This window comes from Loxodonta africana, chromosome 10, assembly GCF_030014295.1.
Source record: "Loxodonta africana isolate mLoxAfr1 chromosome 10, mLoxAfr1.hap2, whole genome shotgun sequence".
Taxonomy (NCBI): domain Eukaryota; kingdom Metazoa; phylum Chordata; class Mammalia; order Proboscidea; family Elephantidae; genus Loxodonta; species Loxodonta africana.
The window spans coordinates 38,367,817-38,394,650 of record NC_087351.1 but is presented as its reverse complement, the minus strand read 5'-3'; the positions used below and the strand labels follow the sequence as shown (position 1 = coordinate 38,394,650).

General features: G+C 35.0%; 1 protein-coding gene across 2 annotated transcripts in view; it reads left to right on the top strand.

The window, feature by feature from the left end:
• The window catches only part of NOVA1 (NOVA alternative splicing regulator 1), a 151,728-nt gene that overhangs the window by 98,872 nt on the left and 26,022 nt on the right, over positions 1–26,834 (top strand). For both annotated transcript variants that reach the window (XM_003408507.4, XM_064292365.1), the window contains one exon: positions 20,109–20,275. In XM_003408507.4, coding sequence (XP_003408555.1) covers positions 20,109–20,275 — 167 coding nt within the window. The remainder of the gene's footprint in view (positions 1–20,108; positions 20,276–26,834) is intronic.

The following is a 26,834-nucleotide window of genomic DNA, read 5'->3' as shown; positions in this document are numbered from 1 at the left end:
CCTGCTGTCTAGCCTGGAATTCCTCCATTTGTCAGGCCTTTTCCATAACACTCAGAATAAAAGAGGCAAAGGTAGGAGATGAACTTGTATGAATTGAAGAAGAATTGCAATTACAGAAAATTATTATAGCAACACAGTTTTGCAGTTTTCTGATGCATAAATTTTTAAAATTAAGATAATGGGTCTGTCAATTAAATTTAGTTTATGGATGCACAGAAATTTCTGAACAGTAAGTACCTGCTTTGAACTGAAGTTGAACAGGTATCTGATAGATTACCCATTTTCACATCTCACTTTCAGCCACTATAAATCTAAGATATTCTAATAACTTTATTTTGTATTTCTTTTAATGTTAAAGGTGAGAGAAATGAATTAATAAGTTGCTCTCTGGTTTGTTCACATTAAGAAATATGAAAATAATTTTTAGCAAAAGAGTTGAATAACTTCTGAGCCTCATGTTCAACCTCAAAGTCACATTTTTTTCTAAATGTGCTATTGCGTGCTGAAGTTATTTATAAATAATAAGATATTTTGGTAATTGTTTTCAACATCATGGTCATAGCATAACTATTTTACAAGGAATGGTATAGATTACCAGGTTGTATTAGCGGTAGGTTTGTATTTTCTTTCTTGATAAAATGTCATCATTTCTGTATTAGCACACGTAAAACTGCTTCCAAAATTAATAACTGATTACATGTATCGTTGAAATTTTTATTGTATTTCCAACCTTTACAAATTTATCATATGTTACTTCCCCCAGAAAGTGAAAGGGTCACAGTCCTTTATGCTTGCCCTTCATTCATTTGATATAGTACATGTGATTAATAGTATGACAGTCACTGACTTGAGTGACTCACTTGCTCTTGAAATTCATACAAATGTGGGCCTTGTCTTCATATTATATTTATGGGCTTATAAAAATGGAACGATTCTCTTAATAAGTCCATTTTTTAAGAAAATAGGGACTAATGTCAGTGCTCAATCTTAGCTAATGCATAGATGTAGCTGTGATTTCAAAGGGAAAACTTTGATATGTGTCAGGAATGGTTCTGTCACCAGAGATTTTTATCTTCTTGTTGTCAGCTTATAAAGCAACACTCCTCTGATATGTTCCCATTATATACCCAGTGGTATGTTTCTCTCTAACATTGCATGACTTTGATTAGCTATTCAGGCCACCACTGGGCACACTTCAGAGTTTCTGAGCTTGAGTTGATATCATGTATGTATTGAAATCTGTTTTCCCAGCTTCCAAGCATGGCCTGCAAAATTCTCAGAGTAAATCCCTACTTGTACATAACAAATAGCTAGAAGGATTCGAAGGGCTATTTTTCTTATAGCAGAAATTTGAGAGTATATAGATCAATGTCAAAAATGGTGACAGTAATTGGGAGTGGAGGGAGAGTCAGCAGGTCTATATTTGTATATGTGTAACAAAATTTAAATGTCGGGTGAAATTTGGTGTGGCAGTTTTCCCTTTCTGTAATTCATAATGGAAGTTGAGAGGAAATATTAGCTAAATTAGGATTGCTATAATGATCCTGTGCTGTGGATGAATGAACAAGTAGTCATCATCACAACTGTTAGACCTTCTGCAGGCTTCAGAATAAAGAAACTGGAAATTACTTACTGTATAAGAACAATTACAGTGATTACTTAGAATTATCAGAAATGTCTGCTTTCAATCCTTAGCGTTCCTTAGAAGTTAGAATCACCTGTGCTACTGGTGCTACTTCATGGGAATGACTGTTTAAAAGTAAATTAGCATACTTTTGCATACATAAGGAGCCCTGGTGGTACAGTGGTTAAAGAGCTAGACTGCTAACCAAAAGGTCAGCAGCAGGTTTCAACCCGCCAGCGGTTCTTTGGGAGAAGTAGGTGGCAGTCTGCTTCCTTAAAGATTTATAGCCTTGGGAACCCTATGGGGCGAATCTACTCTGCCCTATAGGGTCACTGTGAGTCAGAATCGACTTGATGGCAGTGAGTTTTTTTTTTTGCATGCATGCATGCATGGGACAGGGAGTAAGTGAATGAGAACCTGGATAACATTCTCCTTTCATTGCCATGCATCCTATCTTCTTAAGTTCTCTGAAGAATGCTAGTATCTTTTTTCACCTTTTTGCTTGATTAAATATATTTTAATATTAAGGCACACTCTATATAAAGAGAATCAAGCCTTCACTATGTTGGCTTGGACTGTTGAGATGTGATTGTGTAGAAAGTTAATCGCCTAGAGAAGAAAAGCATTTATTACTTTACATCATAGGATGTCAATTCCTACAATTTATTTTAAGAATAAAACAAACAAAAAAAAGCCTCTTCTTGAAATAGTGCACTTCCTCTTTAGTAATTGAAGGCTAGCAGGAACTATTATCAAATGTGCATCACGGTATAATGGTATAAAGGCTGCAGTTACAAATCAAACTTATTTTTGTGACAATTAAATGCTTGTGTAGATCTGAAAACTTATTCTGAAAATCTTGCTAATAACCCACACAGTTATTGACTGTCTCCTATGGCAGTCTGTTCTCTGCAAGAAGGGTTAATAAGTTCTTTCATTTTATGCCAGATTTGGAATAAATCTGTCAAGAGAAAATAATGGTATGATTCAGTGTATTTTTAAAAATTATCAAACGTGTGTGAAAATTTATTTTTCCATAATGAAGAGGAAATATACATAATTTTTAAAATGGGTTTAATTTGGTAGCTGGCTTAATACTATGTTTTCAGAGAGTGTGATAATATAAAGAGTAATGTGTTTAACAAGATTGTACGTCTCCCTGCTTTTGTTAGTTATGTGCCCTTGGTCCGATTGCTTACCATTTTCCAACTCCTTACCTGTAGTTGGAGATAATAATATCTGCCCTGGTTATTATGAGCATTAAGTGAGTGTATGTATCTATTGAGTCAATCCCATTGATGGCAGCCTCACGTGTGTCAGAGTAGAGCTGTGCACCACAGGATTTTCAGCGGCTAATTTTTCAGAATAGATCTCCAGGCCTTTCTTCTGAGGCATCTCTGGTTAAACTCAAGGTACCAGTATTTCAGTTAGCAGCCAAGCATGTTAACCATTTGCCCCATCCAGGCACTGTCTGTATATACGTAGGTGCACACATATACATTAAAAAAAAAACAAAAAACTTTGACGTCGAGTTGATTCCAATTCATAGCGACCCTGTAGGATAGAGTAGAACTGCTGCCCCTGTAGAGTTTCCAAGGTTGTAATCTTTATGGAAGCAGACTGTCCCGTCTTTTTTCCCACAGAGCGGCTGGTGGGTCAAACCACTGATCTTTCAGTTAGCCGCCGAGTACTTAACCACCGCTCCACCACATATACTAGAACCTGGATAGCCATTCTCCTTGCATTGTCATTCATTCTGTCTTCTTAAGTTCTCTGAAGGATATTAGTATCTTTTAGATTTATATATATGTAGACACACGTACATATATTTACATCGGTATGTCCTTTTAAATTATAAAATGGTTTCTAAGTGTAAGGAAATATAATCACTCTTTAAATCACGTATGTTAGAATAATATTTTGAGTTGCAGCTTAGAAAACTGCTTAAAATTTTAGTTTACCCCTAATGAGTACAGGGGCATGGAAGAGAAAATAAATCATAAGGAAAAGATTTGTAGTGGTGAGCTTCAGAAGAGGACTTCAAATGATTTAATTTCTTAAAATTGGTAAAGTATGTATTTTTACCCTTAAAGAATATAATGCTGTATTGCTGCACCTAGCACACCCTTTAAATGCTTTCAGGTGGGGATTTTGCTGATGTAAGTACCTGAAACGCCCTTAAAAGGGACTTTTGCTGATATAACTATTACAACAAATGTGGAAACCTAAGAAATGCATGTAAACCACCTATTTATAAAGACATGAATAGGAATATATGTTTCTCATATATAGATTATTATGAATGATACATTTTAAGGAAATAACAACTGACTTGTCACATTGAAATAAAGACATATTTCGGTATTAGACTCTTTCAACAATTTTAGCATGTTAAATTTTATCTGAGATACCATAGCTATTGCTATTATTCTCGTGGGTTTTAATAACGTAATATAAAAATGTAGCATAAAAACGATTGTAAGGATGGTGCAGAACTGGGCGGTGTTTCATTCTGTTGTACATAGGGTCGCTATGAGTGGGAACTGACTCGACAGCAGATAACAACAACCACCACAACCTGCAACTTGTAATACATTTTATTACCAATGATTGATGTTCTGTCCTTTACCTTTAATAGTTAACTAAAACAAAACTAATGACATAATCCTTAGGCTTTTTTTTTTTATTAACTTTTATTAAGCTTCAAGTGAACGTTTACAAATCCAATCAGTCTGTCACATATAAGTTTACATACATCTTACTCCGTACTCCCACCTGCTCTTCCCCTATTGAGTCAGCCCTTTCAGTCTCTCCTTTCGTGACAATTTTGCCAGCTTCCCTCTCTCTCTATCCTCCCATCCCCCCTCCAGACAAGAGCTGCCAACACACTCTCAAGTGTCCACCTGATATAATTAGCTCACTCTTCATCAGCATCTCTCTCCCACCCGCTGACCAGTCCCTTTCATGTCTGATGAGTTGTCTTCAGGAATGGTTCCTGTCCTATGCCAACAGAAGGTTTGGGGAGCATGGCCGCCGGGATTCCTCTAGTCTCAGTCAGACCATTAAGTATGGTCTTTTTATGAGAATTTGGGGTCTGCATCCCACTGATCTCCTGTTCCCTCAGGAGTTCTCTGTTGTGCTCCCTGTCAGGGCAGTCATCGATTGTGGCCGGGCACCAACTCCTTAGGCTTTTTTAGAACCATAAAGACATAGTGAAAGAAGTTAAATTGCCATGACTATAGATTGAAATAGTGAAAGATCTCACTGCAAATTGCTTTATTCATAAAGTAACTTATATTCTGTGTTTCTATTTAAAAAATTAAGATACCTATATACAGTTTCTTACCTTTTAGGAAGAAAACTTTAATTTCCCCTATTGACACCCCAAAAATCAGAAATAAATGGGACAAAAAAAGGCGAAATGATTTCACAAACGCCAAGCATCTCCTAGGGTTGTAACTAGGAACTTTTGATTATTAGTTTATGTAGTTTTAACAGCCTCGCTTAGCTGGTTATCAAGCTGTTGACTATTAGAAAAAGTAAAGTAGAAGTAAAGAGACGAGCCTGTTATAATCAAATGTAACAACAAACAGCAGAGATATGTGCCAATGAGGTTAATAATATGAAAACTTTCATATTGTTCTTTCAGAACAAATACTATTCAAAAGAACCATTTGTGTAAGGGTCAGTAGACATACATAGTTAAATAAATCTTGAGGCTGCCATATTATTACTACCTAGAACTATAATTTTTTATGTAATTTTTATTGTGCTTTAAGTGAAAGTTTACAGATCAAGTCAGTCTCTCATATATAAACTTATGTACACCTTACTACATACTCCCACTTACTCTCCCCCTAATAAGTCAGCTCGCTCCCTCCTTCTAGTCTCTCCTTTCGTGACCGTTTGCCAGTTTCTAACCGCCTCTACCCTCCTATCTCCCTTCTGGACAGGAGATGCCAACATAGTCTCAAGTGTCCACCTGATGAAAGTAGCTCACTCTCCTCAGCATCTCTCTCCAACCCCTTGTCCAGTCCAACCCATGTCTGATGAGTTGGGTTCGGGAATGGTTCCTGTCCTGGGCCAACAGAAGGTTTGGGGACTGTGACCACCGGGACTCTTCCAGTCTTAGTCAGACCATTAAGTCTGGTCTTTTTATGAGAATTTGGGGTCTGCATCCCACTGATCTCCTGCTCCCTCAGGGGTTCTCTGTTGTGCTCCCTGTCAGGGCAGTCATCGGTTGTGGCCAGGCACCATCTAGTTCTTCTGGTCTCAGGATGATGTAGTCTCTAGTTCATGTAGTCCTTTCTGTCTCTTGGGCTCATAATTACCTTGTGAGCTTGGTGTTCTTCATTCTCCTTTGATCCAGGTGGGTTGAGACCAATTGATGGATCTTAGATGGCGATTAAGACCCCAGACGCCACTCTCCAAAGTGGGATGCAGAATGTTTTCTTAATAGAATTTATTATGCCAGTTGACTTAGATGTCCCCTGAAACCATAGTCCCCAAGCCCCCGCCCCTGCTCTGCTGACCTTCGAAGCATTCAGTTTATCCAAGAAACTTCTTTGCTTTTGGTCCAGTCCAGTTGCGCTGACCTCCCCTGTATTGAGTATTGTCCTTCCTTTCACCTAAAGTAGTTCTTATCTACTATCTAATCACTAAATAACTGTCTCCCACCCTTCCTCCCCCCTCCTCTCTTAACCACAAAAGAATGCATTCTTCTCAGTTGAAACTATTTCTCAAGATCTTATAATAGTGGTCTTATACAATATTTGTCCTTTTACATCTAATTTCACTCAGCATAATGCCTTCCAGGTTCCTCCATGTTATGAAATGTTTCACAGATTCATCACTGTTCTTTATCGATGAGTAGTATTCCATTGTGTGAATATACCGTAATTTATTTATCCATTCATCCGTTGATGGACACCTTGGTTGCTTCCAGCTTTTTGCTATTGTGAACAGTGCTGCAGTAAACATGGGTGTGCATATATCTGTTTGTGTAAAGGCTCTTATTTCTCTAGGATATATTCCGAAGAGTGGGATATCTGGGTCGTATGGTAGTTCTATTTCCAGCTTTTTAAGAAAATGCCAGATCAATTTCCAAAGTGGTTGTACCATTTTACATTCCCACCAGCGGTGTATAAGTGTTCCAGTCTCTCCACAGCCTCTCCAACATTTATTATTTTGTGTTTTTTGGATTATTGCCAGCCTTGTTGGAGTGAGATGGAATCTCATCGTAGTTTTAATTCACATTTCTCTAATGGCTAACGATCGAGAGCATTTCCTCATGTATCTGTTAGCCACCCGAATATCTTGTTTAGTGAAGTGCATGTTCATATCCTTTGCCCAATTTTTAATTGGGTTGTTTGTCTTTTTGTGATTAAGTTTTACAAAAATCATGTAGATTTTAGAGATCAGGTGCTTGTCAGAGATGTCATAGCTGAAAATTTTTTCCCAGTCTGTAGGTGGTCTTTTTACCCTTTTATTGAAGTCTTTAGATGAGCATAGGTGTTTGATTTTTAGGAGTTTCCAGTTATCTGGTTTCTCTTCGTCATTTTTAGTAATGTTTTATATTCTGTTTATGCTTTGTATTAGGGCTCCTAACATTGTCCCTATTTTTTCTTCCATGATCTTTATCATTTTAGACTTTACGTTTAGGTCTTTGATCCATTTGGAGTTAGTTTTTGTGCATGGTGTGAGGTATGGGTCCTGTTTCATTTTTTTGCAAGTGGCTATCCAGTTATGCCAGCACCATTTTTTAAAAAGACTATCTTTTCCCCAATTAACTGACACTGGACATTTGTCAAATATGAGCAGCACATATGTGGATGCGTTTATATCTGGGTTCTCAATTCTGTTCCATTGGTCCATGTATCTGTTGTTGTACCAGTACCAGGCTGTTTTGACTACTGTGCCTGTATAATATGTTCTAAAGTCAGGTAGAGTGAGGCCTCCCACTTTGTTCTTCTTTTTCAGTAATGCTTTACTTTTCTGGAGCTTCTTTCCCTTCCTTGTGAAGTTGGTGATTTGTTTCTCCATCACATTAAAAAATGTCTTTGGAATTTGGATCGGAAATGCATTGTATGTATAGACAGCTTTTGATAGAATAGACATTTTTAAATTGTTAAGTCTTCCTATTCATGAGCAAGGTTGATTTTTCCACATATGTAGGTCCCTTTTAGTTTCTTGCAGTGTAGTACCTTGTAGTTTTCTTTGTATAGGTCTTTTACATCTTTGGTAAGATTTATTCCTGAGTATTTTATCCTCTTGGGGGCTACTGCGAATAGTATCGATTTCGTGATTTCCTCTTCGATGTTCTTTTTGTTGATGCAGAGGAATCGAACTGATTTTTGTATGTTTATCTTATAACCTAAAACTCTGCTGAACACTTCTATTAGTTTCAGTAGTTTTCTGGAGGATTCCTTAGGGTTTTCTGTGTCTAAGATCATGTCGTCTGCACGGAATACTACCCAACACATTCTATGAAGCCACCATCTCCTTGATGCCAAAACCAGGTAAAGACACCACGAAAAAAGAGAATTAGAGACCTATATCCCTCATGAACATAGATGCAAAAATCCTCAACAAAATTCTAGCCAATAGAATTCAACAACATATCAAAAAAATAATTCACCGCAATCAAGTGGGATTTATACCAGGTGTGCAAGGCTGGTTTAATATTAGAAAAACCATTAATGTAATCCACCATATAAGTAAAACAAAAGACAAAAACCACATGATCTTATCAATTGATGCAGAGAAGGCATTTGACAAAGTCCAACACCCATTTATGATAAAAACTCTCACCAAAATAGGAATTGAAGGAAAATTCCTCAACATAATAAAGGGCATCTTTTTATGCAAAGCCAACAGCCAACATCACTCTAAATGGAGAGAGCCTGAAAGCATTTCCCTTGAGAACGGGAACCAGACAAGGATGCCCTTTATCACCGCTCTTATTCAACATTTTGCTAGAGGTCCTAGCCAGAGCGATTAGGCTAGACAAAGAAATAAAGAGCATCCAGATTGGCAAAGAGGAAGTAAAATTATCTCTTATCTGCAGATGACATGATCTTATACACAGAAAACCCTAAGGAATCCTCCAGAAAACTACTGAAACTAATAGAAGAGTTTGGCAGAGTCTCAGGTTATAAGATAAACATACAAAAATCACTTGGATTCCTCTACATCAACAAAAAGAACATCGAAGAGGAAATAACCAAATCAATACCACTCACAGTAGCCCCCAAGAAGATAAAATACTTGGGAATAAATTTTACCAAGGATGTAAAAGACCTATACAAAGAAAACTACAAAGCTCTACTACAAGAAATTAAAAAGGACATACTTAAGTGGAAAAACATACCTTGCTCATGGATAGGAAGACTTAACATAGTAAAAATGTCTATTCTACCAAAAGCCATCTATACACACAATGCACTTCCGATCCAAATTCCAATGTCATTTTTTAAGGTGATAGAGAAACAAATCACCAACTTCATATGGAAGGGAAAGAAGCCTCGGATAAGCAAAGCATTACTGAAAAAGAAGAAGAAAGTGGGAGGCCTCACTCTACCTGATTTCAGAAGCTATTATACAGCCACAGTAATCAAAACAGCCTGGTAGTGGTACAACAACAGACACATAGACCAGTGGAACAGAATTGAGAACCCAGATATAAATCCATCCACATATGAGCAGCTGATATTTGACAAAGGCCCAGTGTCAGTTAATTGGGGAAAAGATAGTCTTTTTAAAAAATGGTGCTGGCATAACTGGATAGCCACTTGCAAAAAAATGAAACAGGACCCATACCTCACACCATGCACAAAAACTAACTCCAAATGGATCAAAGACCTAAACGTAAAGTCTAAAATGATAAAGATCATGGAAGAAAAAATAGGGACAATGTTAGGAGCCCTAATACAAGGCATAAACAAAATACAAAACATTACCAAAACTGACGAAGAGAAACCAGATAACTGGGAGCTCCTAAAAATCAAACACCTATGCTCATCTAAAGACTTCACCAAAAGAGTAAAAAGACCGCCTACAGACTGGGAAAGAATTTTCAGCTATGACATCTCCGACCAGCGCCTGATCTCTAAAATCTATATGATTCTGTCAAAACTCAACCACAAAAAGACAAACAACCCAATCAAGAAGTGGGCAAAGGATATGAACACACATTTCACTAAAGAAGATATTCAGGCAGCCAAGAGATACATGAGAAAATGCTCTCGATCATTAGCCATTAGAGAAATGCAAATTAAAAGTACAATGAGATTTCATCTCACTCCAACAACGCTGGCATTAATCCAAAAAACACAAAATAATAAATGTTGGAGAAGCTACGGAGAGATTGGAACTCTTATACACTGCTGGTGGGAATGTGAAATGGTACAACCACTTTGGAAATCTATCTAGCGTTATCTTAAACAGAAATAGAACTACCATACAACCCAGAAATCCCACTCCTCGGAATATACCCTAGAGAAATAAGAGCCTTCACACAAACAGATATATGCACACCCATGTTTATTGCAGCTCTGTTTACAATAGCAAAAAGCCTGAAGCAACCAAGGTGTCCATCAACGGATGAATGGTTAAATAAATTGTGGTATATTCACACAATGGAATACTACTCATCGATAAAGAACAGTGACGAATCTCTGAAACATTTCATAACATGGAGGAACCTGGAAGGCATTATGCTGAGCGAAATGAGTCAGAGGCAAAGGGACAAATATTGTATAAGACCACTATTATAAGATCTTGAGAAATAGTATAAACTGAGAAGAACACATACTTTTGTGGTTACTGATTAATTAGTAGCTAAGAACTGCTTTAGGTGAAGGGAAGGACGATACTCAATACATGGAAGGTCAGCTCGACTGGACCAAAAGCGAAGAAGTTTCTGGGATAAACTGAATGCTTCAAAGGTCAGCGGAGCAATGGCAGGGTTTGGGGACCATGGTTTAAGGGGACTTCTAAGTCAATTGGCAAAATAATTCTATTACGAAAACATTCTGCATCCCACTTTGAAATGTGGCGTCTGGGGTCTTAAATGCTAACAAGCGGCCAACTAAGATGCATTAATTGGTCTCAACCCACCTGGAGCAAAGGAGAATGAAGAACACCAAGGTCACACGATAACTAAGAGCCCAAGAGACAGAAAGGGCCACATGAACCAGAGATCTACATCATCCTGAGACCAGAAGAACTAGTTGGTGCCCGGCCACAATCGATGACTGCCCTGACAGGGAGCACAACAGAGAACCCCTGAGGGAGCAGGAAATCAGTGGGATGCAGACCCCAAATTCTCATAAAAAGACCATACTTAATGGTCTGACTGAGACTAGAGGAATCCCGGCAGTCATGGTCCCCAAACCTTCTGTTGGCCCAGGACAGGAACCATTCCCGAGGACAAGTCATCAGACATGAAAGGGACTGGACAATGGGTAGGAGAGAGATGCTGATGAAGAGTGAGCTAATTATATCAGGTGGACACTTGAGACTGTGTTGGCATCTCCTGTCTGGAGGAGGGATGGGAGGATAGAGTTGGAAGCTGGCAAACTTGTCACAAAAGGAGAGACTGGAAGGGCTGACTCATTAGGGCGAGAGCAAGTGGGAGTACGGAGTAAGGTATATATAAACTTATATGTGACAGTCTGACTTGATTTGTAAACGTTCACTTGAAGCTCAATAAAAGTTAATAAAAAAATAAATTAAAAAACTAAGAAATAAAATGTGGATTTTATATGGAAAAAAAAAAAAGATCATGTCGTCCGCAGATAGAGATAATTTTACTTCTTCCTTGCCAATCCAGATGCCCTTTATTTCTTCGTCTAGCCTAATTGCTCTGGCTAGGACCTCTAACACAATGTTGAATAAGAACAGTGATAAAGGGCATCCTTGTCTGGTTCCTGTTCTCAAGGGAAATGCTTTCAGGTTCTCTCCATTTAGGATGATGTTGGCTGTTGGCTTTGCATAAATGCCCTTTATTACGTTGAGGAATTTTCCTTCTATTCCTATTTTGCTGAGAGTTTTTATCATGAATGGGTGTTGAACTTTGACAAATGCCTTTTCTGCATCAATTGATAAGATCGTGGGTTTTTTTTCTTTTGTTTTATTTATGTGGTGGATTACATTAATTGTTTTTCTACTATTGTGCCAATCTTGCATACCTGGTACAGATCCCACTTGGCCATGGTGGATTATTTTTTTGACATGTTGTTGAATTCTGTTGGCTAGAATTTTGTTGAGGATTTTTGCATCTATGTTCATGAGGGATATAGGTCTGTAATTTTCTCTTTTTTTGTGGTGCCTTTACCTGGTTTTGGTATCAGGGATATGCTGGCTTCATAGAATGAGTTGGGTAGCATTCCATCTTTCCTATGCTTTGAAGTACCTTTAGGAGTAGTGGTGTTAACTCTTCTCTGAAAGTTTGGTAGAACTCTGCAGTGAAGCCGTCTGGGCCAGGGCTTTTTTTTTGTTGGGAGTTTTTTTTTTTTATTACCTTTTCAATCTCTTTTTTTGTTATGGGTCTATTTAGTTGTTCTACTTCTGATTGTGTTAGTTTAGGTAGGTAGTGTGTTTCTAGGAATTCATCCGTTTCTTCTAGGTTTTCAAATTTGTTAGAGTACAATTTTTTGTAGTAATCTGATATGGTTCTTTTAATTTCAGTTGGGTCTGTTGTGATATGGCCCATCTCATTTCTTATTCGGGTTATTTGTTTCCTTTCTTGTATTTCTTTAGTCAACCTGGCCAATGGTTTATCAGTTTTGTTAATTTTTTCAGAGAACCAGCTTTTGGCTTTGTTAATTCTTTGAATTGTTTTTCTGTTCTCTAATTCATTTAATTCTGCTCTAATTTTTATTATTTGCTTTCTTCTGTTGCCTCACGGATTCTTTTGTTGCTCTCTTTCTATTTTTTCTAGTTGTAGGAACAGTTCTCTGATTTTGGCTTTTTCTTCTTTATGTGTGTGTGCATTTATCGATCTAAATTGACCTCTGAGCACTGCCTTCGCTGTGTCCCAGAGGTTTTGATAGGAAGTGTTTTCAGTCTTGTTGCATTCTCTGAATTTCTTTATTCCATCCTTAATGTCTTCTTTAACCCAGTCTTTTTTGAGCAGGGTATTGTAGAGCAATATTTTTAACCCCAAGTATCAAGGAAATACTCAGTGTATATGAAACTGTATAATAAGTTGGGAGATAGTTATTGAAATGGTAGAAATTAAATGTTGTGTTGAAACAAATAAACCCTTACCCACTCAGAAAATTTCTTATCCAGAATTTTCAGTGAAACCTCTGAGATCTGGAACTTGGTGGGACTGCCTTGTTTCCGGTCTCTCACGTTTTCTGCCTTTGACAGACAGGGTGCAGTCTTAACACTTTGCTTTCTCCCTCTATTAGTGGAAAATATTTGAGTTTCCTTTTCTGACACATTTCCCTTTTATATACAAGTTCCAGCTTTCACAGGTTTTCCTGTAGTAATTTCTTAATACTATCAGTAGCAGTTAGTAAAAATTGTCATGTTTTGTTTAAATTTCAGTTTTTGCCTTTTGTAAAGTTATTTGGCATTTTTTCCTAGTTCTTTTTGAGGTCAAAAACATTTCTATAGGTTGTCATAGAATTATTAATATTAGATATTTGGTGTTAATTTTTATTTTGAGTGGTTTCCTTGTCACTCATCCAATGAAATGCCCTGTTTTAGATACCCTAAAGAATTATATAGCTTATCAGAAGATAGAGTTATATTATCAATAGGAGTATGAACACATCTTACATTCAAACTAAATGTTAACTAATTTTCATTATATTTGGCAGTTGGAAATACGTGTATCAAATTATTAGTATATACCCTTGGTGGGTTGATTTTACCCATCATTTTAGAATAGCCTCATCGTAACTTGACTACTAAAATAGGTCTCAGGTATCAAAAAGTTTTAGACTGTTTCAAACCACAGCAAAAATTATTCCTTTTTTTCCCTAGCTGTATTCCCTTAGGGAAATTATATTTTCAGAGTTGATCTAATTTTTTTTCTACCCTGGAAAGAAAAAAATGGTACTTATTTTTTTATCATCTTTCCCCCCCAAAAAAGAAACCAAACGCGCTGCCATCGAATTCTGACTCATAGCAACCCTATAGGATAGAGTAGAACTGCCCCATATAGCTTCCAAGGAGTGCTTGGCAGATTCAAACTGCTGACCTTTTTGGTCAGCAGCCGTAGCACTTAACCACTATGCCACCAGGGTTTCCACCTTTCCCAAAGCTCTCCTTAAAACCAAAACCAAAGTTGTTGCCGTCGAGTCGATTCTGACTCATAGCAGAACTATGAGAGTAGAACGTAGAGAGTAGGGGACCTGCTCCATAGTGTTTCCAAGGAGCAGCTGGTGGATTTGAACTGCCGACCTTTTGGTTTGTAGCCAAGCTCTTAACCAGTGTGCCACCAGGGTTCCAAGCCCTCCTTAAGAGTATGCTTTTAATCCATATAATAGTAATTTATAACTTGTAGTTTTTTTTAATTATATCCCAAAACATATCGCATTTTCACATACATTGACTGATATTGTGAACCCAGAGGCTTACTGTTTTATAGACATTTTTATAGATGAAAAGGTCTTGGAAATCTATCACTTAAATGTTTTCATTTTACAGATAAGAATATTTAGACTCAAGAGTTATTTGATTCTTCAAAAAATACTTGAGTATTTGCTGTGTACTAGAAACCCTGGTGGCACAGTGGATTAAGAGCTCAGCTGCTAACCAAAAGGTCAGCAGTTCGAATCCACCAGCTGCTCCTTGGAAACCCTATGGGACAGATCTACTCTGTCCTGCAGGGTCGCTATGAGTCAGAATCGAATCGATCGCAGTGAGTTTGGGTTTTTTTTTAGGCACTATTGTAGTCACTGGAAATACAGCAGTGAACTTGACAGTCAAATTCCTTTCATGCTTTTCTTTCTTTTTGCCTTTGCTCAACCTGGCATTGTCCCTTGGTTTCCTCCATAGCATTTATTTCCTTTTAGTATTCTCTCTATATATTTCAGGATTTTTTTTTTTTTTTAATAGTGTCTGTCTATATGAACTAGAATAAGATTTCTAGGAGAGTGAGATGGTAGCGTTTGGTCACTACTGTATCTACAACTTCTAGTATAGTACTTAACATTTAGTAGGGATTCAGTAAATGTTTATTGAGTAAATGCATGAAGGAATTGAATAAAAACCAGTAATGTGTGTGTCTTAGTCATCTAGTGCTGCCATAACAGAAATACTACATGTGGATCGCTTTAACAAAGAGAAATTTATTTTCTCACAGTCCAGTAAGTTACAAATCCAAATTCAGGGTGTCTGCTCCAGAGGAAGGCTTTCTCTTTTCTCTTGGCTCTGGAGGAAGGTCCTTGTCCTCAATCTTCCATGGTCAAGGAGCTTCTCTAGTACAGGGACCCCGGGGCCCAAAAGGCACTCTGCTCCTAGTGCTGCCTTCTTGGTGGTGTGAGGTCCCCAACTCTCTGCTTGCTTCCGTTTCCTTTTATCTCTTGATAAAAGGTGATGCAAGTCACACCCCAGGGAAACTCCCTTTTCCTTGGGTCGGGGAGGTGAGGTGAGTAAGGGTGGTATTACAGTCCCACCCTCATCCTCTCAACATAAAATGACAATCACGAAATGGAGGACAACCACACATGACCTAACCAAGTTGATATACACAATTTTGGGAGGACGTAATTCAGTTCATGACAGTGTGTATCCTGGAAGCCAAGTAAAGTGTTTTAAGAAGAGGGTGGTCATCTGTGCCTAATGCCGCTGGTGGGTCAAACATGAGGACTGAGAATAAATCAATGGATTTGCCCCATTGCTGTGATGAGTGGTTTCAGTGGTGTGGAGAGACAAAAGCTGTGTTGAAATAGATTCAAGAAAAACGGAATGAATAGTGAGGAAATAGAGAGTATAGCTTATTTAAGGAATTTTACAATAAGGAGAGACAGGGAAATTGAGCTGTAACTAGAGGGAAGTATGAGTTCAAGGGGAGCTTTTAATTTTTTCATTGTGAAAATTTCAAACGTGCATAAAAGTAGAATAGTACAATGAACCCCTTTATACCACTGATACAGACCAACAGTATCAAGATTTTGCCATTCATTTTTCATTTAGTCCTTTTTTGTTATTGTTACAGAAATATTTTGAAGCAAAATCCCAGACACTTTACCCATACATACTTCAGTATGTATCTCAAAAAAGAAAAGACACTTCCTTACATTATCTGATGCCATAATCACACCTGTTAAAATCAACAGTAATTCTTTGATGCTATCCACTATCCAGTCCTTATCAGATTGCCCCAGTTATGTTTTTTAAAAGTTGTTTGTTTAAATCTGGAGTGAATCATATTTCAATTTGTGTTTGATCATTATGTCTCAAGTCTCTCTTAGTCTAGAGAACTGTACATTTTTCATTGAGGGAGCTGCATCAACTGTCCTGTAGACTATCTTACATGCTGGATTTCTCACTTTGCTTCCTCATGGTGTCGTTTAATTTATTCCTCTGTTTTCAGAATTATCCGTAAACTGTAATGTAGTGCTAAAGGCTTGATTAGATTTAGACGCGGTTATTTTTGGATACATACTTCAGAGTTGGTGTGGCGTGTTTTATATTGCATCACATCTAGAGGCATGTAATGTTTGGTTTTCCTTCTCTTAGAGATGCTAACATTGATCAATGAAGTCGGGTGGTGACAACCTGATGCATCCATTGAAAATTTTCCATTAACCATTTATCTAATGGTTTTATCTATTATTGATCATTGCTGCTCAATTATTTCATTAGAATTGCAAAAGGGTAATTTTTTAAATTCTGTCGTAAAGTGATGCTCTTTAAAAAGAAACCAAGGTATAACAACCTGTTTGTCTGCTGGTGGAAATGATCCAATAGAAAAGGAAAAATGATGATACAAGAAATCTCTAATAACTGCTGGAACAATGGACATGGTGGGTAAGAGAGTATGGCTCTAGCGATAGAATGCTGCCTTCCGTAAGAGCAGGCATAGTTTAAGTGACTTATCCAGGATTACACAGGCAGTATCATAGGGTGAATGTATTTTTATTAAATGTTTATCAAAACATTACTATTTTATTCATTTAATAACTATATGTTTAAAAACTTAGGACTTTAACATTTGCTATTGCATGTGACACCAAAACTTCATGTCATTTCAAATTTCACTGCCTGTATTTGACATTGACCCTGCTTGTTAGAATTTTTGTAATTTCTCCCTTAAAAGTGCAATTTTAAATTAATGATATATTATGCATCTGGATCTTCATATTATATAAAATGTGAGCTCTACTTTTATTGTAACAGATTTTCAGCTTCTGTTGCAATTCTACTGCAAAAAGAAGTAAATGCTACTCTTAAACAAATGAAATGATAAATAACTGGCAGTTTAGTTTAGACACTAATGGAGCCTGAAAGCCTTTAAAATGACAAAAACAGTAACTTCTATGATTTATAGACTCATTTTTGTTACACAGTTTGGTCGTATATCTGACAGTCTTTCCCTTTTTGTGACTCCCTCCTAAAAATTATGGTTTTGTGTTATCTAAGTGAAAAGACCATTAGAGTTCAGTAGAAGAATATGACAGCATCTCTTCTGAGGATTACAGGAATCCCCAGTGGTCATATACAATCTCCTTTTTTCCTTCTTTCTTTTTTTCCGTTTTGGTAGTATTTCTAATGCAAGTGAAGTAATTTAATCCTCAAAGAATATGTATTGCAGCTGTAAACCTGTGAACTCTGTCCAAATTGTCTCATACATGCTATGTGAAATTTGTTTTAAACAATCATATTTCTTTATGGCTCAGTGATTTCCATTTACCATCTGCTAGTCTGTACAATATGAAGAGCATTGGGGTTACTGTGTTGTCTGACATGATATGTATTATATTAAACTAGAATCTCTTTATTCACTCAATGCCATGTCTGATTTAAAAAAAATAAAAAAATCCTATTTGGGTTTGACTGATTTCCTTTCTTGTCTTGACACCCTCAAAAGAGCACTCTGTAGTTGTCTCCAAAAGCAGAAATGTAATCTGATTTGTTTTGTTTTGTCTGCTGACTTAAAAGAGAACATGTTGCATTAGCTACATTGATCAGTCACCATCCTATTTTAGTCATTTATTGGGCAATTAATACAACTGTGTAAAGACTCCCTAGAGCATTCCTATGAACTAGATCGCGTTACTCAAGAACTGTAGAGATACATCAAGATAAATAAGGAGGTGAAAGGCTGATTAAGAGAAACCAGGGAAAAACTAGGCCCTCAAATGAACATTATGCTTTTTAGGTTTTACCCATCCTTAGAAATAAAGGCTATACTTACTCTCTATTGAAATATTTTGTAAAACTTGGGAAACTTTTTTTCATAGACTTGAATTTTTTATTGTTTATGACATGAAAATTTAGATTGTGCCCGTGTAATTTTACCCTTTTATTTCTCCTCCTGATTCCTGTGATCTTTTTCTAGAATTCAGAATAATAATCTCACATTCTTATTTTAAAACTATTAGAAAAAATGATTCATGTGATAATCTTTAAAGCACTGTAAACTCTCTATGATATTTTGAATGTGGTTTCAAGAAATTTTAGAAACTTAATTCTGGAGTGGCTTGTAATTTTGAAACTATAGCTCCAAAAGGAAACATTCTAGGTCCGTGAAAGTGTTCACATTAGTTTGAAACCAAGTATTTTATAAATTTTAAAATATCATTCATTTGATTTTTTTTGATAACTATTTAGTAAAGAAATACTTATTTCTGAGAAGTGAATTTGTGTGTTGTGTTGGGATGCTGAGAAAAAAAAATTGCAGTTTAATACCAGGCTGCTGCACTGGGGCTCAGAATAATCTGGAAAACTAATCATTTATTCTTATTACATTAAGTTGTGTTTGTGAGTATAATATAGGTTACAGGACCTGCCTATTAATCCCATCCAATTTCATTTTAGTCATGTCTCACATCGTATGTCCATATTTTATTTACTACGTGTGAAATAATTATTGCTAATAGTGTCTTTTTTCATGAATTTGCAATTTCATAAGCTACTTTTAATTTTCTTTTTAACCTTGATAGTCTGTCTTCTTTTTAAAACTATATCAATAATAAATACAGTACTGATTCATATATCCAACAAATACTTCTTTTTTGCACCTACTATTTTTTTTTTTTTTTATGTGTCAGGAAACGCTGGCGGCGTAGTGGTTAGGTGCTATGGCTGCTAACCAAAAGTTCGGCAGTTCAGATCCACCAGACCCTCCCTGGAAACTCTATGGGGCAGTTCTACTCTGTCCTACAGGGTTGCTATGAGTCAGAATCGACTCAATGGCAACGGGTTTGGTTTTTTGGTTACTATGTGCCAGATACTGTTCTAGGCTTTGAGTATACAGCAGGGCACAAAGCAGACTAATTCTCTGCCCTCTTAAAGCTTACTTTGTAGGGGAAAAGTAAAGTACAAACAAATAGAGAATGTCAGGAGTGATTGTTGCTATGGGAAGAACGGGGTAAGTGAATTGAAGGTGGTAGATACTCAGAAATTTATTTACTATGTAAATTTTTTAAGACCCCTCTGCACAGATTTAAACACTCTTTTCACTGTAGATCCTTTAAACCATCCATGTACATGTCTCTATTATTTTTCATATCATACAATATCATAATTAACTGGCTCAGTGTCTGCTTTTCTACCTAAAGAATGAGCTCTTTGAAAGATGAGTCCATAGATCTTCATTTGCATTTTACCAGTTTCTAACCCTAAGTCTTTTTTTTTTTTAATTATTTTGTTGTTGCTGAAAATATACCCAGCAAAACATACACCAATTCAACAGTTTCTACGTGTACAATTAAGTCACATTGATTACATTCTTCGAGTTGTACAACCATTCTCACCTTCCTTTTTTGAGTTCTTCCTCCGCAATTAATATAAACTCACTGGCCCCTAAGATTCCTATCTAATCTTTCAAGTTGCCATTGTCACTTTGACCCCATATCAGTAGTTCTTAAAAGAACATAATGCTCAAGGCAGACATATTTTAATAATAAAGCTAAATGGTTGTTTGGTTTTAAGTCTACAGCTTGTATTTTGCAATAACAGTTTAAAGATTATTTCAGGGGTTCATCTAGCCTTGTGCTCGGTAAGCATTTGTTATATGAATGAATGAGTGAGACGCTACCTCAGGATCTCTGGCTCTGTTGGAGTCCAAAGGCTTCCTTTGAGACTGAAATGATTAGGGAAGAATGAATAAAAAGAATGATAAAAAGAGGCATGTCTACATTAATTGTTTTTGTTTCAATTAAATAATTCTAATTAGAGTTCTTAATTTGCCATTGTTTTATTGGCATAATTATATCATTCTTTTTGTAGCTTTTTAAAAAATTTTTTTAAATACAAAATAGGAAGTCATGTTTTCTGAAAATTAATCTTTTATCCACAGGTACTACTGAGCGAGTGTGCTTGATCCAGGGAACAGTTGAAGCACTGAATGCAGTTCATGGCTTCATTGCAGAAAAAATTCGAGAAATGCCCCAAAATGTGGCTAAGACAGAACCAGTCAGCATTCTACAACCCCAGACCACCGTTAATCCAGATCGCATCAAACAAGTGAGTGTTTAGTTGGGAAAGCAAAGAGAAATATCCACAGCTTAGTATGAATTCTTTGTAAAAGAAACCTTAAGAACTTAGTATATAAAGTTGTTTTTTTTTTTTTCTTTTTTTTTTCCTAAGTATACCTAAAACATACCAGAGTTGTTTATTTAGCTATTAAAATACTACCAAGGTCTCCTCCTAATTGATTTATTAATTGACTGAAATATTTGTTTATTAGTGTTAATTGAGGAGCAGTTGTGTGACTTTTTAAATTTATAGGGATTTAATCTATTTAAAATTTTACCAGTTTCTAAATAAAGTATAAAAATTTAGATGAAACAACATCCTCAATTTCTACTGCCCCTTTTTAGTGGTATTTGTAGCCTTCAGTATAGTATTATGAATATAAACTTGCGTTTTGTTAATTTAATTGTCTTGTTTAACATTTTTTGTTCATCAGCAAATATGTATAAGTAAATCTTTGTACGTAGCAAACAGTCTTTTTGTTATAAATCAGCTGTTATGTTCTGTGTAACTTGTGTAGTATTTGCATATATGTCGTAAAGGGCCAATTTTTAATGTGTGGGATTTTCTATAACAAAAAATTTTACTTGATAAAAACAATATGAACTTTTAAGATTGAGTAATGGCTGACATGATCTAGAGAAAAATGAAATTATTTAATGTAAAATAAGTTGGATTCTTACCCATAAACTCTTAAATTATCAAATTGTTTGATGCTTTATATTCATAATTATTCTTTCTACCTTTGGCCTATTACAATTAGTCTCTTAATTTGTGACCATTATTAAGTCTTTGCCGTCAAAAGAAATGTATTTTTCATTAATCCCCAGACTAATTTATAAAATGTTTATTGTAATAAATTTGAAATATAGGTTAAAGTCTTATTAATTTCATGTTTCTGAATTGAAAACAAATTTTTAAACTAAACATTGTTATGAACCTATTATAGTTTTACCATTATATAGATAAACATGAATGCTGACTAATGAAATGTAAATACAGAAACTAATAATTAGGCAATGTAGTTTCAAATTTTAGGCTAATAGTCTCTTTTATTAATTACTATTTTAACAAATCCTTAATGTTTATGCCATGAGTATGTAGCTATTGTTCCATGTAAAATTATCCCTCTCATACTCTTTGTCAGTGTCAAAATTATTCAATTTATATAACCCTCATAAGTTTTTAAGAAAGTATCCCTTTTAATTTATATGTGGAGAATATAAATATTTTAAAGAACTAAATATTAGTTGATTTTTTGCTCTTCACAGCTGTTTATAGTTTTGAAATGTTCATTTTATCTGTGTTAGGTGTGGCAAGAATGATATAAAATATCGTACAAACAATAGTTTAAAGACTGAGGCGTTGAAAGTGATACCATAACTTGGTTCAGATTCCAGAACTAGGAGTTCAGTTGGAGACTTCTAGGTTAAAGTCATCTGAACCTACAGAATCAGCAGTGATGTATAGGGTTCATTGACTCTGCCATAATCCAGCCTAGTACTCCCTTTTCTTTTTTAACCTCCTTGAGAAAGTTTGAATATTTAGGAATATAGGTGAGTGTCTTGATTTAAAAATATATATAGTTTGAGTAGTATGACATCACTGCCAATATGTTCAAGACAATGACATCAATGAACTTTTATTATTTTTATAATAACAAATAGCTACTAAAATTAAATAATGGCACATGAATTATTGCCAAAGTTTCAGTTTTCTCTATGGCGATATGAGATTTATAGGCTGCCATATATCCGGTGCTAGTATAGTTTTATGCAGACTGCAATTTAAAATGTTTTATTTGGTTTATCTTTATTTGCCTAGTGGAAATAATGTTATTTAAGATCATGATAAGTGTTAAAAAAAAAAAAAATAACAGTGCTTAATTCACTGTTGTGTTTGTATTCATTCATAAGCCTTATAGAACTTCATGGGATTAAAAGGAAATTATTGTTGGTTATTTAATATTTTCATGTAATCAGTAATGTATATGAAATAGTGTACATTCAAATGAATTTATCAAAAATAGTACACTAAACCTAACAGGGAAATATATAACTTACATACTTGCTTTGTAATTGTAGAAACTGAAAAAAATCACTTGAAAAATCTGGAGAAGAGGCCAAACATAATTCTAAGATATTTTAGATAAACTTTTTTTGTGTGTGTCCTCTACGATTGGTATTCTCTAACTTTCTAGGAATCCTACTTTAGCAATGTAGTATTTTTTGCTGAATCATTCTCCAAATAATAGGCCAAGTATATAAATTTAAAATACAGAGATTTTACTTCTGAAGAAATAATGCCGATCTTTCACTATAAAATAATTATGAAAAGCAGGTCATATGATGCTTATGTAATGTTTTAGATTTTAGTAAGTAGGATAATAATAAGATTTATTGTTATTATTATATGTTAGTCTTTCCCTAACTAATGACATAATGTTACATATTTGCTTTTGACTTCAGTTCTGAAGTTATTTTAAAACTAAAATTTCTTTAAAATCTTTCATTAGCAACTTTCTTCTGGGTAAGATAGTTCAAAGAATAAAATTACAGTTTTAAAAAATGCTAGAGCCAAGAAAAATAACTTCTGCATAGAAGTTAATTTTCCTGTTGAAAATTAAATTATGTGTTCTTTTAGTTATTACATTTGTCCATTGCTTTTTATGATTAATATTTTAAAGTTTTGCTTGTTTAAAAAAAAGTATAATTTATGTGTAATTTAGACTTAAAATAAGTCAAATTTAGTTCTGAACAAATAAGACTTGCTTTGAAAGTTATAATTTTACACCAGTGGACTTGTAATAAAACATTGTATTCTGAATTGTGTTATCTAGATAAAATTGGTAACTGAATAAATTGCATGAACCTAAATGTCATACCCAAATGAAACCTACTCTTACTGATGGATGGGTTCTTAAATAAGTATAGTTTCTTAAATAAAAATAGTTCATTCTGATCTCACAAGTCTTTCAAAATAGTGGAATGGTAAAATCTAGCACGATAACCTTCAACTATCAGATGATGTTAACTATTCACTTGTTAGTTCCCAAGCATGTTTTTAAGAAATACTACATTAGGAAAGAGATAGCTGCAGGCATTTAAAAAATCCTCATGTATTTTAAAAAAAAAAAAAAAGACTTAAGATATAAAAAAAAAATCATTTAACTCAAAGAATTTCACTTTAGTCATGAAAATTGGCATAATAGCCAGTCCACTTGTTAATTCATTCATTCACTCATTTATTCAATCATGAATTTATTAAATGCTTTCTTAGTGAATTACATGGAGTGAATTAAAAATTTTAGCCCTTGTTCTCTAAGACTAGTTTGTGAGAGACCCTAAGTGCTTAAAATAGTTTATAAAAACATAAAATTATATTTATATACCAAAACAACAGTATAACAATGTACTGTAGGAATTAAGTAAGAGTAGTGTGAAAGAAATACAGACTAAAGTAACAGATAACGGTCTTGTAAAATAGGCAGAAACTTGAACTGAACCTTGAAGGATGACTAGGAATTGCCTAAATTAGAAGAGAAGAAAGCAAAAAGTTTATTTCAGACAAGTGAAGCAATATGGACTTGGGGATAAAGATACCATATTTGTTTAACAGTAAGAAGACTATTTTGGCAAAAGTGGAATATTCCTGGTTGAGGTTAGAGGAACTCAATGTAGATGGGTTGGGTGGTACCACATAATAAAGAATCTTGAATGTCTGGCTGAGGCACAGCCTATAGAGTGTGTAATATTTGTCAAAAGAGCCCTTTTAATTTCTCTGGATGATGGTGAAAGGAAAAAAATAAAAGGAAGGGGGGAGGTGCCTCTGTATTTTTTTCACTTCTGTACAAAATGTACATAGACACTTAGGGTATATACTAGGAAAAGAAGAAAACTATGGCAATTAACTGAGTGATCTACTGTGCAGACCTTTAGATTTAGGGTTCCATCATAATCCACCTGCTTAAGATCATTTTGGTAGGCCAGTATTTTCCAAAGCTGCTTCTGTGTAACACTTACTAATTCAAGGGGATGTTAACCTTTGTCAGGCAGGAAAAAAAAGTTTTATGGTCAAGAATGAAGGTAGCAGTAATAATAATGATTGTAGGAGTAAGAGTACTAGTAGTAGAGGAAAAGTAAAGGTAATAGCAGTAGAATAAGAGGCAGTATAATGAAGATTAAGCATAGTGTGTATGTGTGTGTGTGTGTGTGTATATGTATGTGTTAGTGTGTCTACACAGAGAAGGAGAGAGACTGCCTATTTACTCTGTGTTGGTTATTGTGCTAATCGCTTTATGTGTATTATCACATTTTATCCTCACAAAAGCCCTATGAGGAAGGTACAGATTCCCTGTTATACTTGTGGAAGCTGATGCTTGGAGAAATTGAACAATTTATGCACATTAATGTAACTGGTAATTGATCTTAAAACTAGGTTATATGGCCTCTAAGTCTGAAGGATTCTGGTAAAACAAAATTCAGTAGATTTCTTTTTTTAGTGATTTGAATAAGTCAAGAGGGAAGCCTTATTTGAAATAGAATGTCTGGGGTAAACGTGAAATTAAGAGACTAGGTAGTATTTTAAGAACAAGATGATGAACACCTAATCTCTGGTGATGAAAATTGAGAGACATGCATGAATTAAAATGTATTTTAGATTAAAATCTATAAGGCTTTTAGACTAATTTGCTCTAGTTCCAAAATGGAGAGGAAAGAATTAAAAACGACTATGTGGTTTTGAGTCTAGCAGAACAGTAAAGCCTAGAACTAGGGAATTTTATTCACCATTTGGGATAGGCATTTTGTTTGTCTTAGACAAGTTGAATAAGTTTTTAAGTAGTATTTTTTTTCTTAAAACATAGGTGAGAATCTAAAACTGAAAATAAAGACCCTGATTACAGTATAGATGATAATTTTACATATCTGCAGAGTGGAAGAGCAAAAAAGAAGCAAACAAATGAGACAGAGAAGCAGTTTGTTATCCGAAACAGTAAGTCAGAGGCACTGTGGTATAGTGGTTAAGTGCATAGGATCTGGAGCAGTACTGTAGGGCTCAAATCCTGGCTTTTTATCAGCTAGTTATTTTACTTCTCTATTCTTCAATTTCTTATAGCATGGGATAATAATAGTAATCTATTTCATAGGGCTATTGTGAGTATCAGCTGAGTAGAACAATACCTAAAAAAACCAAACCTGTTGCCGTCGAGTTGATTCTGACTCATGTAGTAAATGCTGTTTAGTAATCCTAAAGATAAAAGGGAAATCCATATTATACCCTATGAGAAAATAACAAGAGAAAGGATAAGGAAGAATACTAAAAAGGCTCAAATACTACAGAGAAAATAAGAATAAAGGGAGTTTTTGAAGACTTTTTAAAGAGAATTATTGAAGACTTTACAAGTCAGTTTCAGTCATATTGTGAAAGAAAAATTATCTTTCCTAAAAATAAAGAGACTAGGTAAAAAGAAAAAAAAAAAAAAAAAAAAACATGGTAACAGTACGGAAACTGCTGCTTTGAAATCATGCATATACAAAAAAAAAAAAAAAGGGAGAAAAAATAAATGTTGGGTAAGAACGGCCAAGAGAGGCTAACGTAGCCCTTGAGGGGTGTAGCTTATAATAAAGAATAAGAAAGAACTTGAAAAAGCAGAGTAATTTGTAGGTGGCAAATATAGATGATGTTACTGAGAGAACAAGATGATGTAGGAGTGATGGAAAGATAAAGATAAAACTGAATAAGAAGCTTATTTTGAAAAACCATAATTTTATTGAAGTAATAAAGACTTAGTTTAAAGGAATATAAAATATGAGATAGAATGGTTAAAGAGAAGGGGAAAGGTGTGTAAAAGCAATTATAGGAAAATAAACGATGGAATAAGAAAGACCTGTTGGAATTGGACAACATGAATTTATACTGGGGCCAAGTCATCCCAGGTGAATGTCAGAAGAAGGGGAGGATAGTTTTCAGGAATGGAAAACTAGAGGTGACAATTACATTTTAACTGTTGTATCCATTATTTTTTATGGAGTTGTTTACAGACTTATTTAGCAGAACTTGAAACAGGTTTGGAAGAGTGATTACTTGAGTAATGTTACTTGGTTAGCTAGTGATAGATTCAGAATCACAGTTGAAGTTTATTGTTCTGTGCTGTTTTCACTATACCTGTAAATATCAGAGGTTCTTGACAGTCTATTATTATAGACCAACTTGCAAGCAAGCTGTATTTATTATAAAGTTTGTTTATAGTAATATTCTCTGGTCCACCAAAATTATCATATTCCAAAGGATCTACTGTTTCAAAGTTATTAAAGTAGATGTCATAGTGAATCTGTAATACTTCAGGTAGGTCTTACCCTGATGTAAATAGTGAATGTAGTGATACAAATCATTAACTTGGATTTTAGCTTGTATTAGGAGAAATAGCTCTAGGTTTATTTTATTTCACAACTATTTAGTTGACAGCAGTTTTATTTAGTCAGCATTAATCCTGAGATTAGTACAGATTTTTAAATATATGTTAACTACTCCCAGGAATACTTGCAATAAC